Source organism: Calidris pugnax, unplaced genomic scaffold, assembly GCF_001431845.1.
Source record: "Calidris pugnax isolate Ruff unplaced genomic scaffold, ASM143184v1 scaffold196, whole genome shotgun sequence".
In the NCBI taxonomy this organism is placed as follows: domain Eukaryota; kingdom Metazoa; phylum Chordata; class Aves; order Charadriiformes; family Scolopacidae; genus Calidris; species Calidris pugnax.
Window position 1 is genome coordinate 1852187 of NW_015091042.1, and position 17564 is coordinate 1869750.

The following is a 17564-nucleotide window of genomic DNA, read 5'->3' on the forward strand; positions in this document are numbered from 1 at the left end:
ACTCTCATTTTATTTCAGTACATATATATTTTCTAAGGAATGCATGCTACAGTCAACACATGGCTGAATTCCAGCAAAGTTTTGAAAAATTTCCAAACATCCAAAACGATAGCCAAATGCAATTTTATGTTGTGTATCATGACCCTTGTTATTATTGATTAAGTAGACTTAGTAAGGTAGTGTTGGTGCTTATGCTACTGTTCTCAACTTGTCAGTTTATAGTTTTAGGAAAATATGTGTTCATTAACTTCGAAATGGAAAGGCCTTAATATGTGTCTGTACATACCTAACTGAAATAATGGGAAAAGACGTCAGTCTAAGTTCTCTTAGTGTAAGAAAATACGTACCCTGCAGCCATCTCTACATACGTGAAGTTGGTTGTGAAAAAGGACTAACTCTTGGCTTCTCTTCCTGCAGACTGGTGTTTGCGAAACTAAAGCTCTTAATGATAGCCATAGAATACAAGTCGGAAAAAAGAGAAAGCAGGTATGTCCAATGCCTACAAATGTTGGAGTTCTGGAATGCACTGTCAAGAATTCTGCCAGCTTTTTTTTTTTTTTTTTTTTTTTTCAGAATGAGCATAGCTATTATGTATTTGAAACATTTCTGACTATAATTAGCATGCCATCACATTACACCATTTCACATAGTGCTGAAAGGCTTTTATTTCTGCCCTATTCTTCTTCCCTAGAATTAATTTAAGTTGGAATATTTTGTAGAAGGTGGGGGGGCAGTGATAGGTATGTCCTATCTCCAGAAGTGCAATTCATTTTACTTAAAAAAAATGTTCATGGTCTCTCAATTATAATTATTTTACAGAAAATGGAAAAGTGGAAACCAGAAATGATATCAAAACTCATTATGGCGATGTGTATTCTCAAAATAATAATCCCATTTAAATGACTTTGGAAGAACCTATTTAGATAGGATACAGAATAAACAGAACTATAGAAATAACATAGTATTTATATGATATCTTTTCTGACAAAACTTGCAGATATGAATAACATGATGAAACTGGATAAGATTAATTTAACCTTGAAATTAGTAGCTGGCTGACTCCTTCACCAAAAAGAGAAAAAATAAACCATTATTCTTAGTAGGGATTCACAGACAGGAAAAGAAGTGTTTCTTGTGGTTTTTTTTGTACAAAAAAATCATAAAAATCCAAGTGAACATTGGATTCAATCTTCTATCAACTTGTCCACCAGTGCTTTACACAACATTCATTTTTGTATAACAAAAATGTTATAAATGTGTTCTGCAATGTGTGGAGGGGCATATAATAAAAATGTGACAATACTGACTCTAAGCTGAATTTTATTGTCCTCTGTCAAAATTTATATTCTGTACTCCTGTAGTAAATCTGGAATTATTCAAACTAGTTAATCTTATTTTTGACCACTAATTACCTAAAACTTTTGAGGGCAATTTTTTCTCCTCACAGGAGAACCAGTTCTGTCTTTTGAGCTCATACCACAATTTCTGAGGGTTTAAAAGATCATTTCAATGTTTATTATTATATGTTGTCATTTTTCTTTGTTTTCATGCCCTATAGTTGGTTTTGCTTGATTCTTTCCTATGTTATAAAGTGTTATGTGAAGTGGTGTATGTGCTATTGGATATTATTTTTGTCCACACTATGCTGATTAAGAAATCTTTTTTTCTTTTGAAATATCAGATTTTTTTAATGTTTCCAGCTCCCATGGGCTCTTGAAATACTTTTCCATTGAATGATCTCATTCTGCATTAGCTAATATAAAGAAAATTATTTATTATTCTTTTTTCTCTGAACAGTTTAATCTTTTCCTAGAAAAAAAGAAAAAAAAAAGATAGTAACAGCAGAGGAACCACTTAACAGATTTTGCCTGTTCAGTATTAGAAAATATTTGTTTCCTGTTGGTTCTCCTAAGCATTATTGCCCAATTTTAGGATGTCATTACTTCAGTTGTCATTTACTTACATAAGTGTTAATATTACAGTCTTTTTTCAGTAATAACAGATAATTCATGGCTTCTGTATCATTCTTTGCACTAACTTCAGTGGGAGTTGGATTGAGCTCTTAATCACAAGGTGATGCAGAGGATCCCACAAAAAAGTAACACAATGTGGTACAATCATATATTCCTTCTTACTTAAAACCACGCAGGTAACAGTTCACAATTAATTTGGTAAAAAAGAGCTTGAAAATTGTAGGAAACAATACTAACAAAGGGATGTTAACAGCTGGATTTGTGAATACGAATGTAACAAGAGGAGAGCGTGTAACCTAGATATTCACATTTTCTTATAAACCTGACCCATAGTAATATCTGCTGACTTTATTAACCAGTGATAATTTTTTTGTCACTGTTTGTTGAATCACAGAGCTACCCGTAGCATATCTTTATTGTTCTACTTGTTCCTGTGCTCTTCAACCCAAATATTTTAAGTACACATTTGTGGTTTTCTGAGCTGAAGCCTTTTAGTCTAACATGAAAGGTAATGGAACAAAACTTCAATTTCTCACTTGCATTTCCTTGCATCTTATTAAAGGAAAAGACAGGGAATTAAGATAAAAATTAGAATAACATAGTTTACAAATGCAAGCTGTCTTTTATCAAGATAAATTTGTTGTTTGCCAGTTTTGTTTGTGATGGTGATTTTAGAAATACTTTATTCTATTTCATATCTTAAGTTCCTCATTGGTGACTCTTCATAAAGGTGAAGGGGGAACTGATTACGGGACCCTTTTATCTTTCACTCTTTATGAGAGTGACCAGCAGTAGGTATGTGCTGATTTATTTTATGATAATAGAGTCATATTTTGCAAAACTACCGAGAAATTTTACAGAGTTTACAATTTAGAGGAACAATGATTAATGTAAATAAAAACATAGAGTATTATCTAGGTGGCACCCTTTTATTAAGAACTAATATTTCCAGCTATAGCTGGGACAGGTCTAGGACCAGTATTTTCAGGAACAGGGGAAATTTTCGGAGCATTCTTTCTGCCTAAGGGATGAGAAGATCTTACTCCCACCAGATCAATTTTTGTTACTAGTCATAATAGAATATCTATACAAGTAAATTATATATCTGATTTTTACTTACACAGGGAGCTTCCTTTCAGATTAGTTTCATCTGCCTTCATTGCTTTGCACTCAGAGCTAAAGCAACACAAAGTGAATTCAGAAGTTTGTGCAGCTCTCAACAGTGGTAATGTGAGGGCATTCTAGATTTCCTAATCCCTCTCTAAATTTCCACCTCAGCATTAAGAATAAATCTGAGTACCACTTCAAGTCAATGGCAGAATTTTCATGGACTTTAATGTCTTCATTATGTGTAGAATGGCATAAATACTCATTTACCTATGCACTTTTTTTCCCCAGGCAGTTTCCTAAATGTTGGTTTTCTAAAGCTTTCTGATTCTTTTAACTCTACTGTAGGGGATTCAAGATCAATAGTAATTATAAATCATCAGCACTCTATGGAAGCTAATATTAATGTACATATCAGCAGGAGCCGAGCTTTCTGCTTGCAGCTGGATTTTTTTCTCCTTTTTTACTGACTCTTAATAAAGCTACACAAAACAGTAAGCACACCTTGATAACAAATTTTGACAGCATTAGACTGTTCATTAGGAACAATTTATGATTTTACAAGATTGCTTAAAAGCAGAATTTAAAAGTTTTCAAGCCTAAACATAGGTAACATAGTCATAGATATGATAAATATAAACTCATTTTCAAATAATGGGTGAAGTATCTATAGAATGTTTATCTTTTTATGCAACTGTTTCTCACTGTTTCTTGAAGTTTAATTAAAATAACGATTAGATTGTATTTTTTTTTACCTTTCTATTTTTATATTTAATAATGTTTAAATTATTAACTGCTCAGTTATCAAAGAAACCTCTGAGTTTACAAAATGAGACTGAATTCAATGGGCTTGTGACTGGCTACTAAGGTGTGCACTTTAGTTGTTCCTGGTCACGATATTAGTTAGCCATTCCTTCATCTCCAATTAGTATCTGGGAATATTATAATCAGTTATTAAGAGCAGGAAGCACTTCTTAAATAAGTTTTTGTGTCCCTGATGCAAGCCAAATACATTAGCTTAAAAAATGGTCGGTCTTAGTTCATTTGTAGAGAGGTTTTTTTTCTTCTGTAGAAAAAAAGCTAAAGGAACATGGAGAACATCAACCTGAAAATGTCCCAGACGAACTTGCTGAATAGATAGAAAAAAATATCAGTTCAAACTGCAGACATTCAAACTCATCATCCAAAATCCCTTTTAGAGATACTTTTGCCTTCCTTTTTCCCCTTACTTTTTTTCTGTTTTCCACATGAGTAAGCAAGAAGGAAAGCCTAACCAGGATTCTTCCCTCCTTCACCCTGTGTTTACTCCTCTTGTTAAATTTTCTCTTTGTCTATCCATATATTTGTTCTCATTCTCAGCAGAAAAACCTTTGAGCCTTGAAGACTTTTAAATAAAGGGTTTTTTTGCTTTTGCTTTGGTGTGTCGGTTTCTTATCAAAGTGTTTGATTTGCAATTTTTTTCTTGTCGTTTGCAGAAGCCGAAAGCGGTATGCCCTCTTCGTTACCTTTCCTTCCAACCTCAATCCTACCTCCACTCCTTCTAACTTCAGGACTAATTCCTTGCCAAGAACACAGGAAGATAACATCTTTGTCTATCTTTCTCTGTATATACACACACATATATACATATATATATATTCATCTGTCTGTGTGTGTATATATATATATATCTGTGTGTATATTTATATATGAGCCCCTAAACTCAAAGAGGAGAGAGAATAGCATTTTGTCTCTCCATTGGTTCTTGTGACTCACGCACTAACTTCTTTGCAGGAAGTACAAAAGAAAACAGTATAAGTTTTTTAGGCTTTTTTTCTCCACACCCCCCCCCCACCTTGTGGAGTCATTGGTGTATCAGATTGTTGCATTGGAAAAGCAGACTTTATTGTTAACATCTCCACTCCTCTTTTTTCATTTGTATTGTATCGTGACGATATATATTTCGTCTTTACCAGCCCTTGTGCTGCCATGTTGTCTCCATATTCACATCTTCATTTATGTCCTTCTTTCCCCGGAGTCTTCCTTCAAAACACGTCTTACAATACAGTAGTTCATGTTCTCTTGTAGTCTCACCTTCCATTAACAACAATCAAATACCTGATTCTTTGCATTGCTGGTTCTGTTTTGAGCCCAGTTACTCATAATCCAGTACTCATTAAAGCTATTGTACTGTTCCAGTGAAAGTGTCATGGATAGTTTGTATTATACGTCACATTCATTTTAATGACATTTATTAAGCTCATTTATGAAAATGTTACAGAATGTGTTTGTTTCTCAGTTTTTGTTTTTCTTTGGGATGGCATGTTTTGCATTTTCTTTTGGTATACCATACTGTGAGCCCCTTTCTAGTCTACATTCTATCTTGCTGCTGTTGGTTTGGATGAAGTAAATATGGCACGCTCTTCCATGTCCTCTCCTCATCTCTCTTTCTCCTTCCAGCTTTGTTTTTCTAATTGCTTATAACGCTCTCTCTTACTGTCAGTGGTGCTCTTTGGAATCCTGTTCTCATTGTCCAGGCATTTCAATTTCCTTCACCACAGTCTCCAGACTTTAATTCCATGTCTGTTCTGTTGCGTGTGTTGTATGTGTTATGTTTATTTAATTTTTAGTCTTATTCTCCTGTGGTTTCTGAGTAGATGTGTGAAAAGAGAGGTGGCTTCCTGTCAGTTTGGCATTATTGATATGATCCAACTGCAGAGAAGTTACTGCAACACTTAGCATCTTCAAGGATCTGCAGTTGTTGCACCTCTACTTCGCTTCTTGCTTTTAAGTATATATTATCTTGTGGTGAAGGCATGTTAACGCTGGCATGATGAGCAATATGAAGAAGTGTTGTACCAAGTGAAGTTGCTTGCTCCCAGAATAAAGTATATTGTGATGTTTCATTGTACTGATAATCAACCACTTCTGGAACCAGAAGGAATAATTTGTTTCAAAGTGTATTGAATTCATCAGCACTGTTGAACTAGTTTGGACTATGCCCCAATAAAATACCTTATGCACATCCTGTAGACCATGACATTAGTAGCTGCTGTTGTAAAGAACTTAACTCCTGGGAGCAACCTTTTATATGCTTGTAGTAATTAAGCTTTAATATACGGTAGCATGTAATGTGCACTGTGTCTTTTGCCTTGTATTCTTTTTAGTGTCTTACTGGATTTTTCTGTGTAGAGCAATATGGATCTGAATTAACATCAATGATAGAGCCCAGAAGAAAGAAGCAATACTTGTGAATCACAAGCAGTGTGAAGCTGGTATGCACGCAACTCCCACTGTGGGATTTGTGCACCTACCCTCACACTCCACTTCCAAACATACTCCGAAACAAAAAATATTGTCTCAAACTAATTTCTTAATTCTAATTCTATATTTTTGTGAATGACATGGTACATTTTAAAAGGCCATTATGCTAATAGTGGTGCATTTCATCTGGGCATGGCATGAAACAATCAAGAAAAATAGTTGGTTTTATTTAAAAATGTGGTAGCTATAGTCAGTAATACCACATAGTCTTGTTTTAGATACTGTATTAATAGCAATTAAACAATAGTATATCTTCCTGATTACTAGATGGTATTGCTACTGTTTCAGTCGCATGGGGAATGGTACAGTACATCTACCACAAGGTTTAAAACAGAGTTGTTAAAGCTCTTGTCATTGGTTTAGTCAAAATTTTGCTGTTTGTGTTTCACTTAATTCAACAATTGATCGTTTCATTTTTTAGACAAGGATGATGGCAGTTACAAGGGTAGCCATAAAACTGAAAAAAAAAAAGGCAATGTTACTGAATCAGACAAGTTTCCTTGATGCAGGAACGAATTGATTGGTCACTGATCATGGGATTCATCTCACCTAATGTTTAATCTAAAAGTTGTGTCTAATCTTTTAGTTATCCAGACATAGTCCATGATTGCAAGGGAAGAAAGAGACAGTTACTAAAACAGATGAGATGAACCTCACCTTTAGTGCTAAAATGTAACCTTGAAAGTAAAACCAAACAAGAATAATACATAACTGAGGCTGCTGACAAGGAAAATTCTTTAAAGAGCTCTTCCAGTGTATGTCTCTACTGATTGACTTTATCTATGTCTTCCAGTTTTTAGTCTTCATATAGTGCTGCTTAAAATGTTGTTACCCTTGCCTATTTTCTGTGCTGTTCTTGCTGAGCATCTCCACATGCCTCTGTCAGCTCAGTTTTAAGACTTTTACTGCACCTCTTCCATCTTAATAAGATCCCTGATTTTTTCTCAGAGAAGGCTGACAAATCTGAGAGTCATCTATGGTATAAATGCTATGTCTAGATTAAGAGTTCAAAGTTATGTCCATTTACAACTTCAGCAGTATTGGAAGCCTACTCAGTTTCAAGCTGTGCAAAGTAAATTGTGAAGCCATGCCACTTAGCATGTGGTCTACCAATAAACACATACAACGTAACAATGGTTCAGAATCTAAAGCTGCTTGGTTGTTTTTTCCATGTGGTTCACTTAGAAGATAGCTGAATATTATAGAAAGCTACAGGAAATATTTTTTGTCTTCTACTGAAATTTTTCAGAAATAATGCTTTATATCTTCTAATACCATTAAAAGGTATCTGCCATCAAGCGGTCTAATGCCATTCAAGACACATCATTTGAGTCCAACATGTATGATATTTGAAAGCAGAAGACAAATAAAAATCACTCAACATCAGAAAAGAGTAAAAGATATATACAGTTGGAGGTAATTAGTCCTGCGGCAAAATGTCAGTTCTCCAATTGTCCTGCAGTTCAAACCTCCAACAGTCAGAATCTTCATCAAAAATCCTTATCAGCAAAACATGGAAGACTTGAAATTAGTAATCAAAACTTTAGCTCACTTTTAATGCTTTAAGGGAAGACATAATATGGTATTCTTTTTGTGCAGACGATCATCTATGCACTACTAAAAAGGTATTGAGCAATACTCATGTTCTGGGGTACTTTTAGGTAAATAAGAATGGATGAGCAGGTATTTACATGTATCTGTATTTTACTGAAGGCAGCATGTATACTTAAAACAACAGAAAGATACAATCTAAAAAGTGAGCAAATTGATGAAAAATAATACGCTGTCATGAGTTACTAAAAGATAGCTATTCTCCTATGACATATAAAAAAAGTCATCATGTCCAATTTTAACTTTTCATTGAACAATCTACGTAAGGAGATTCAGAAGGGTTTGTCTAGAATTTTTGTGACCACATTGATTTTTTTTTTTTAAACTGTGCATCTCAAATGTGCACTAATTCCCATTTTTGCTTCACCTGCTTATATTTCAGTCAGTCTGGGATCTCAGTTTCAACTGTATAAATGCTATTGTTCCTGTTTCTTTCCTGAACTTTGTGTTCAATGTCAGGTGATGGGGCCTTGAGCACTCTGTTCCAGTGAAAAATATCCCTTACCATGATGGGGGGGTTGGATCTTTAAAGGACCCTTCCAACCCAAAGCATTTTATGATTCATTCTATGATTACTGACAATACAACTGAATTCAAGGGTGATTTCTGCATTTTTCAATGTGTGAAATTTTCATTGCTCTGAGATGCGTGGTCTTATATCTAGTCACTAAGTGACTCTTGTTTAGCAAATGGACTAACTTTTGCTGGACATCAGATAACCATAAAGCAAAGATTTATAAACTTCATATTTTGTTCCACAAGTGGCTTACAAATTGTTGTATTATCAGAGAGTAATGGAACTGGCTTCTCCTAAGTTCATGCTGGTGAAGTACCTTAAGTTCCCATTAAACACATTAAATTGTATTTAACTTACACATATTCTATTTACATGGCTGTAATTGCCATGTGTTCTAAATGTTCATGCGTGAAGGAGCAAGCAAGTCAAAAGATAATCTTTGGTTTTTGCAGTGACATGTGACCCCTGTCACGAAAAACTTTGTCCTGAGGAATGTATTTCTGGAACTGGAATTGTTAAGGAAATTATGACTTAAAGTTTTTTGAACTTGCTATTACTTCATTAGTTTCTGAGGTAACCTAAACTAGAAATGTTATAAAATTATAGAATTTGATCAAGATCTTAGAAGCTTTTGAAGTATTTGTCATTCCTACCTTGATTTCACAAGCTGATTTAGGAGATAAAAAATAAAATAATATTTTATGATAAAAACTTATATTTGGAAAAATCAGGGATGTCATTTTCAACAGCATTTTTTTCCAATGCATGGCACAGAATGCATATGGATTAGCTATACATATTGACATTGAATGTAGTGAGTTTCTGTCCTTTTGTCCCTTTTCCTACATCTTCCTATACCTGTAAAACTCCTCAGCATTGGACATACATAAAAATGAGACTGAAGCTTTCTCTCTTAAAAACTCCTATTTACTTTGCCATGTACTTATCTTCTCAGCTGTGGGGCGATATATATCATATTTTCATGAGCTGGTTAAACAGATACATGCATCTCTAAATAAGTGATGGATGCATTCTTCTTGGTACGCTCATAAGCCTGTTGTATTTTTCTCTGTCCTCTTTGTTCCGTATATTCTATTTTTTTAATTCAAAACATTTCCGTTACTGTACATGTTATAGTGAGTGCTTATCAAGGCATAATGACACTACAGGTCTCATAAGAAATAATTCAATTGCTGCTTTAATAAGCAGCTTATTTAATAAATCCATGTGGAGTCAGTAGAAACTGCTCATGATTTTGCTCTGGTTAAATATCAGTGTGTCTATAAACCCAAAGCTTTATGAACCTTTGCTATAACTCTTTGCCAATAGCAGTGGTGGGGCAAATTAATTTTTATTCCCAACAAAAAATTTTGCTGCTGGGGTCATACTGCATTAACTGCGATCACATCTATATTTTGTGGCTATTAATACATTGTATTAGTGGAAATAAGTATATATGAACAAAGTATAAAATCTGACGAAAATAAAGTCTATACACTGACCCATCTGAATTGATTTCTTGTGTCTCAGAAAACATTGAGATACAAAATCATGCTCACAATACATTACATGCTAAATGAAGCCACTTTCTTCTGATTTAAGGTTATGTTTGCTACCTCTTAAATGAACCACTTCATTTGCTAATTACTTTGTCAAATTTTAAGTTCTCTGAGGGCGAGTGAAGAAATATGTTCATCTGTTTTCACTGAAAAGCTGTAATACTTCCATGATTAAAGGCAAAGAAAGTATTTTTTCTGACAGAACAGTGCCTATTTGTACCTAAGAAAAATAGTCAACACTAACCATAGTACAAGTCTGCATAATTTAAAAGGAGCAGTATAGTAGAAATAAATGAGGGTAGCGTCTGTCGAAGATTTTTGAGTTCTATCAGATAAACTCTCAATTCAATAGCGGATTAAGGATTAGCAGACAGGGAAGAGGAGAGGTGGAGAATGAAACATGGATGCAGTTACACACATGATAGAAAGTTTTGGCAGAAAGACTTTGGAGAGTTAGCGGCAGAAGGACTCACTCCTCGTTCTTGATAAGTGGCTTATCTGGGCTCACGTAGGCTTGCAGGGTTAAGATTCTCAAGTTTCTTCTGTGAGTGCACTGGTGGAGCATATGCCTCCTCTCTTAGTGGTGGCCTGTTGAGGTATCTCTGTAACAGCTAGTAAGTGCTTTGGTGGCTCAAGTGACAAAAATTTGTGCAGGGAATCTAAATTCTACAACGTGGATGTGACTTGAGTGACTGGTTTCACATGAAGAAAATCTTGTGGGGTTGTTTGTTATTGTTTTTTTCTGTCAGTTTTATTCTACTTTAAAACCTGTGAAATGGCATTTGAAAACTGCATTAGGTAAATGTTTTGGTTGCAAGCACAACCGTTAAGCCCAATACACTAACAAAAGAAACACCACATGTGAAATTTAGCTGTGCAACTTTAATTCATCCCATTTATCTGCGTGTATAATGTAGGTGTTATTTACACCATCACATTTCATTTTTTGCAATATTACTGAAGTGTGCTGTGGAGATGAACCTGCTTTCTGTGGTGATGACTTCCATTTTCTGTAGTTCTCCTCTCCTTTTTGTTGCAAAGCTTGAAACTGTGAATGAAGGAAAAGGAAGGATATCTGGGTAAATGCTTTCTTTGAGATATAATTTCTGTTCCAGACTCTGCCACAGAGTATCTTTGTGAGAGTGAGCTAATAATTAAAGCCAAACCTTCTACAGATGACTTCTGATTGTTTATTATTTTGGGAGCCAGAGGCCAGGCTTTTGAAAATGCTGAGTGTTCTTACAGCAAAAGTCCCTAGAAGGTGTATATGGAGCTATCAATGCTAAATGCTTACAAAAAATGGCCTGCAGGCATCCCAAATTAATAGCTACTATATTGTTTAGTGACTTGATCTCTCAGCTGTAAAATGGGATAATACTATATCCTCATTCTTCTTGTAAAATAAATTATGTATTTTTGAATCTTTTGCATGCTACATTGATGAACACTGCAGAAAAACATATAAGAAAAATATGATGTTGATTTTAAAGACAGATAAACTACATGAATCCATGCCTGCAGTAATGGCAGTAAAACACTATTGAATGAAGTTCCAGATTGTGAGAAAAGAGTAGTTTGTGGCTATTAAATTAAGAATTGTATCATAATGTCTACATAATGGGGGCTAAATTATGGCTGCATGACCAACCTTTTAATTCTTAACTTAGGAGTGCTCTATTTTGCAGCCTGCATACTCTTTTCATAGGGCCTCATGGGCATGTGTAATCACACAAAACAATATGCTCATTATAAAGCTTTCAATTATAACCTTTGTCATATTAATTTATTACTAATGTATAGATAACAAATAAGATCTTGAATAAGAAAGCTGCTGAGATCCATTTTCCCTTCTAACAATAATATGAAAAATTTTTGGCCTTCAAATTTTAGTAATGTATGTTTTTTCAGAAAAGTGCTTTATTTATTTTTGTATATGTATACTTCCCCAAAATCATTTTCTCCTCAATCCTCAGGTGTTTAAATTGCTGGTAGTCTTTATTTACTGTAAATTGCATATGTGTGCCATTACTACATTTTGAATTACAAAGGCTAAGCTTTAGTGAAAGACAAAAAAAGAGAGAACTTTTGACAAGCTTAAGTTTTAGAAAGTCGAAAGCTTAGTTGTATTACACATTAATAACATTTACTGGAGAATATATTTACATCTCTATCTGTATATTCATATTTAGCTTGGTACTTTGCAAATTGCCTTACCTAAAATCTAATGTTAAATTATTGTGAAAATAAAAAACATATTGTGCAGAGACACATGGAGTATCTCACTTCTTGATAGCGGTTAATAATTTCCTTCATCAAATTTAGCTGAGGCTATTCTCTCAGTGTGGTTGGGTTATTTTTGTTCTTCCATGGCCGCATAGCAGTGTTTTAAAAATCTTCTATTCATTTTATGTTTTTTCAGCTATCGTGACTGGTTGTCTTGTACCATTCCCCTTGAGTGTATGTGTGTATTTATTATTTTAAACAATAACATTGTATGTTCAGATAGGGGTCCCATTAACCTTCTGTTTCACTAGAAATTGGCAAAAATTTGCATCAAAGGGTTTAGCTTAATAAATGATATTTTTTATTGTTACTGAGTAGTAGTTGCTGGTTCTTCCCTTTTCACCATATTGTGAATTTTTCACCACTTTGCATGACAGAGCAAGAAAGCTGAAATGCTCAGCTTCACACACCATGTTTCTGAGATGCTTTGTTATTTTGTATAGTCTATATTTAATACAAAAACAGATGTAAACACTTAAGTGATGTGACTATAGGCGGAGGCATGTGACTGTCTCAAACTTAAGTTTTTGTAAAAAGCATGTGAAACTGTTATTTGATTGGAAATTTCAAGGAAGAATGGCTTAAAATTTCCTTGCAGCCTTTCCTAAGTAGTGGGTCCCCTATAACAGAACCAAATAAAGCTATTTTGGAACATCCAGTTAAAAGTAATCTAAACTTATGCTTTTGTTGTTTTTGTTCTTGTTTCACTGAGCAGTATATTAATCAATCCTGGAAACCATGTCAAGATTCAAGAAGGTACTTTAGGATTCTTCATTGCAAGTGATGCCAAAGAAGTAAAAAGGTAATTATTTTTTTTTTTTTCTTTAAATGTAAACTTATTACATGTAAACACCTCACCTAATTTTTGTTATTATCTGTTTAAAGATTCTCAGGGGGAACTGAGGTGGCACCCTAGTGAACCAACCATGTGCGCATGCCATTTTCTTAACTACACTCCTAAATATCAAGGAAATGAAATAATTTTACAGCAGATGTGAAAAGAAATTAAGAAGCTTTTTTTTTTTTTTGTCTGAGTCCTACTAGAAAATGTAAAATATTTTGATCTGATTTCTCTATAGTTAATTTATCTCAGTGGAATTGCTTTGAGAGAGGACAGGGATTAGAGTTTTGTCCAAGTTTCAGGCTTAGAGTAGTTCTTATTTACATAGACACTAGCAAATTTTTGATGTGAGCAAGCTACTGTATTCATTCAATAATTTCATTAACAGAATAAAATTTATGTTCTTGTAATTTTTCTTTACTGGAACTCTATGGCCTTATTATAATAAATCAAATTACAATGATGCAGTATATCCCAACCATTGTAGACAATTTGCTGGTTTGTTGTATCTGGGTTGAATGAAGAGAGTGTTTCATGGTATTGTGTTTAAGAACTAAATGTGAACGCGTGTTTGTTAGGAGTATAATATGTTTGGAAGGAATAAAAGAGCAATGTGAGACAAAAATTTTTAAAAGAAATAATTATTCAATGTTTGCAAGACTTAAGAAAAAAACCCTAAAAAATTAGTGTTTGCAGCTGAGTGCTTCCTCATAATTTGTATCCTTGTTATAAGTTACGCTATCAAGAGTCTGATACTTACTTGATGATCTCTTTGAGTTAGGTGTTTTAACTAAATCCTGTACTTAGAATGATGAAATATTCACATTATAAACTTTACTAAGTCCTAAACTTCTTATGATTAAATTACAGTGAAAACAATATTTAAACAAGGCATGTTTGCAACGTATATTTAAAGAAAATCAAAACGTGGAAACGGTGAAATAACTAAAAACTTGAATTTTATTTTCATTGAACTTTGGCTAAGTGAGGCATATAGAGCAGCACAGCAGTGCTCTTGTCCTCTCATATTTCTAGTACCATCTTTGGAGTATTTGCATCCGGCACTGCCTCAGGTGTGCTGACTTTCAGCCTACAGTTCTTTTCCTCCCTGGTGCTTTTCTCCATTTGACTATCCACAACTGTCTTCACATTTCTTTACTGAGATGGTAGCGCTTTTTTCATTTATAAGATGTTTTACACTCTACTATGAAATTATTTCAGACTGTGAGGAGAAATTACCTGGCATAGCATTTTTAACAGGGAGAACTTGACTGTTATGAATGTGTTAATAGCAAGCATAAACAAAATTCCCATTTCTGCCTTGCTTTTGCAGAAGGATTTGTTTAGAAATATGCTGCCTCCCTTACGTTTCTTAGCCGTTCTGTGCAAAGCAAATGATTATCAGATGTGTTTCAGCTAACAAAACCAATTATGTAAAGTGTTGATTTTCACCATTTTGAGCCATGAATCAGAGTCAGAAAAATATTCTAAACTCGAGATCTTTTGGAGAGGAAAAAAAGTCTTTTTTTAATAAAGTAAAATTAAACATGTTATGTACCTGAAATTCAAATTAAATTATTCTGGTTTTGTGTTGCTGCTAATGAGAAATTTCAGCTCTTTAAGCTAAAGCTATTAATATTTATCAAATATATATTCCATAATGAAATATAACATGCAATGTTAAATTACTCTTCTTGCTAGAATGACTTTTGCATTTTTAGAACAATAGTTTCACATTAGAAACAATTATACCTAAGTGATAGCTTCATGCAAAATGTTGAGTGTTTAAATACAATACAAATTTTATGAATTGCATCTTTATTATTCTTTATCCATTTACATGTTAGTACTAAAATCAGAAATCCACATGCTTCAAAATCCATTTAATGGATTTGTTATATATATTCATTATATATAATATATATATTCATATATATAATTCGTTATATATTTTTTTAATGACAAAATTCATTGGATGCTCTTTTTTCTAAGATGAAAGACAAATGAACTGATGCACTGTGTCATAATTATCATCCCTTCTCCCAATTACTTTTCAAGTAAAAGTATATTGAAAGAAACACTAATTTGGAGTCTTATGGTTGAAATTAATGGTCTTGCAGCAAATATTTCCTACTTTAAATGTCTAACCCTTTTCAAAGATTAAAGGAAATTAGTGCTGGCATGTTTCATTAATTTGGCACTGCAAAAAGAGGAAATGTGGGACTAATTTCATTTGTATGGATTAAGAAATGTGTCAGTTTTTCCATTCTGTCTCTCTAGGGCATTTTTTTACTGCAAGGCCTGTCATGATGACATCACGGATCCCAAAAGAATAAAAAAATGTGGCTGCAAACGGCGTAAGTAATATTTCTATTACTCCCTCTCGTTTTCATGAACAGTTCAGCCTTGAAGAATATCTGTACATGTGTTTACATGTTTCACGCAGTGGTAGAGAAAAATAAGAAATAAATGCACAGCAAGTGCACAGTAAGTGCCATTTGCATTTCCAAAGTGCATATGTTTTATTACATTTCACACCACTCACACGTGTTTCTTCATTAAAAAGTCCATCAGTGTCCAAAGCTAACAAAACCTGAAGAATTAAATCAAGTTAGAACTAACTGTGTAAGTTTCCGAGTTAAGAATGAGCTAACAGTGAAGTTCTGCTCTCTTTCATACCATGTAGAAATCCGGTAATATCAATAGTTTTCTGTAAAGTGAAGAACCGCTGTCTATCTTTCTGAAAATGATTCTCTAAAAGAAGAAACTAAGGAATAATATTCCGTCATATAACTATTCAAATAAGTAATTATTGAAATGAACAATTCTTTTTACTGGAGGAAGGGATTGTCTGGAAGAAATAAAATATTAGCACCTCTTACTTATATCTTTTTAGAAGATTCCATAGCTGTAACAGCGATATATGGTTTAGTTAAGTTCTTAGTTCTGCTTTTTAAATTGTTTGGAAAATTTTGTATGAAGAAATAATTGAAGTTTGGGATTGAGATCAGGCTTTGCATCTGTATTTTTATAAATATATTGAAATTAGCATTTTATCTGTATATACTTAGAAATCATTTTTTGCAGGAAATATCACAAGTACATTTTGGCCAAAGATGGTTTTGACCCATGCATATTTATAATACTGATATCAAAAGGATTTAGGGACCCATTTCTCAATGGGTATCTGAAAATGTATGCCCATTCTGTAGTATTCTGCCAGGAAAAAGATCATTCCATTCAAAAGTACTGATTAGGTAAATTGAAAGATATCAGAAAAGTTTGATCATGTCTATTCTAGCCTTACTTTTAAAAGAGAAAAATATTATTTATTGATCCAGTCATAGCATTATCACTGCACTGCCTTAGAGGATGGAAGAAAGCCCGAACTGCCTCTGAGACCATTCTCTGCTTTTAAGAGGTGCCTGAAATGAATAAATTCTTGAAGATTATTTTAAAAAGAAAAAATATGTCACTGGAGTTTTTACAGAAACTCCTCTCCCCGCAAAAAAGCAGGGTTGTGGAACAAAGTAATATAATTGAGAGAAAGCAGCTGAAACACTGACAGCAAATGGTGTTTATCCTCCCAGTAGCCACAAGGAGAGCAAAGCACATGGAAAAGCATGCCTGATGTGGAAGGAATGTATGCATTGCCTAACATATTGGAAAAAAATTGTTCAAGAACAGTTTATCCATGTGAGAATGTGACCTTTGAACTGCTGCCAAAGCCAATGAGGCTGCTGAGTAAGTTCTGGTAAAGCCACTTACAGATGCCTTGGGGTGTCTGTAACTCTCAAACCCAATCTTTTTTCCAACCTACCCAACAGTTAAATTTTATGTTATCGGTTTAATTTTATCCGATTCCGTCAATATTTTATTTGTATTTCCTGCTCCTCCTTCACATAGTGTATGCTTTTCACACATGTGCTGATTAAAAAAAAAAGTAAAAATCCCAAAGATCTGTCATTTTAATGTGACATCTACACTTTTTATTGAAATCTGTTAGATGACAGGAATCAAAAATTAACAGTATAAAGGGCAAGAGCCCTTTATTATACATTAGGAAAATCAATGTAACCTCCTCAGTACTAGGAAACCAGGGAGAAAAAAGTATCCTGTGACCCAGCCAACACAATGGATATATGACCAGCAGCAGGACTATGGAGAGGGGGGAGTGACCACTTCTGTGTGTAACACTAGGAAGTGTTCCAAATGGCGTGGTCACACGTATCAGTCCAATAAGTGAAACGGTGTTGGACAGATGAAGAAACAAAATGATGTGGTTAGTGAGGCTGAAGGAGGCGGCTGTCAGAGCCGCTGCAGTGAGCAGTGAACACTAAGGAGTAAATCCTCTGAGTCAGGTGAAAAAG

The 17564-nt window shown here is 34.0% G+C and overlaps 1 protein-coding gene across 24 annotated transcripts in view; it reads left to right on the forward strand.

The window, feature by feature from the left end:
* Window positions 1–17564, forward strand: part of KCNMA1 (potassium channel, calcium activated large conductance subfamily M alpha, member 1) — a 495287-nt gene that overhangs the window by 375701 nt on the left and 102022 nt on the right. For 17 of the 24 annotated variants that reach the window (XM_014956277.1, XM_014956267.1, XM_014956276.1 and 14 more), the window contains exons 16-18: window positions 418–486; window positions 13069–13155; window positions 15475–15551. In XM_014956277.1, coding sequence (XP_014811763.1) covers window positions 418–486; window positions 13069–13155; window positions 15475–15551 — 233 coding nt within the window. Of the gene's footprint in view, window positions 1–417; window positions 487–4555; window positions 4568–13068; window positions 13156–15474; window positions 15552–17564 lie in introns of all 24 variants that reach the window. The other 7 variants (XM_014956257.1, XM_014956274.1, XM_014956265.1 and 4 more) reach the window with 1 other exon arrangement.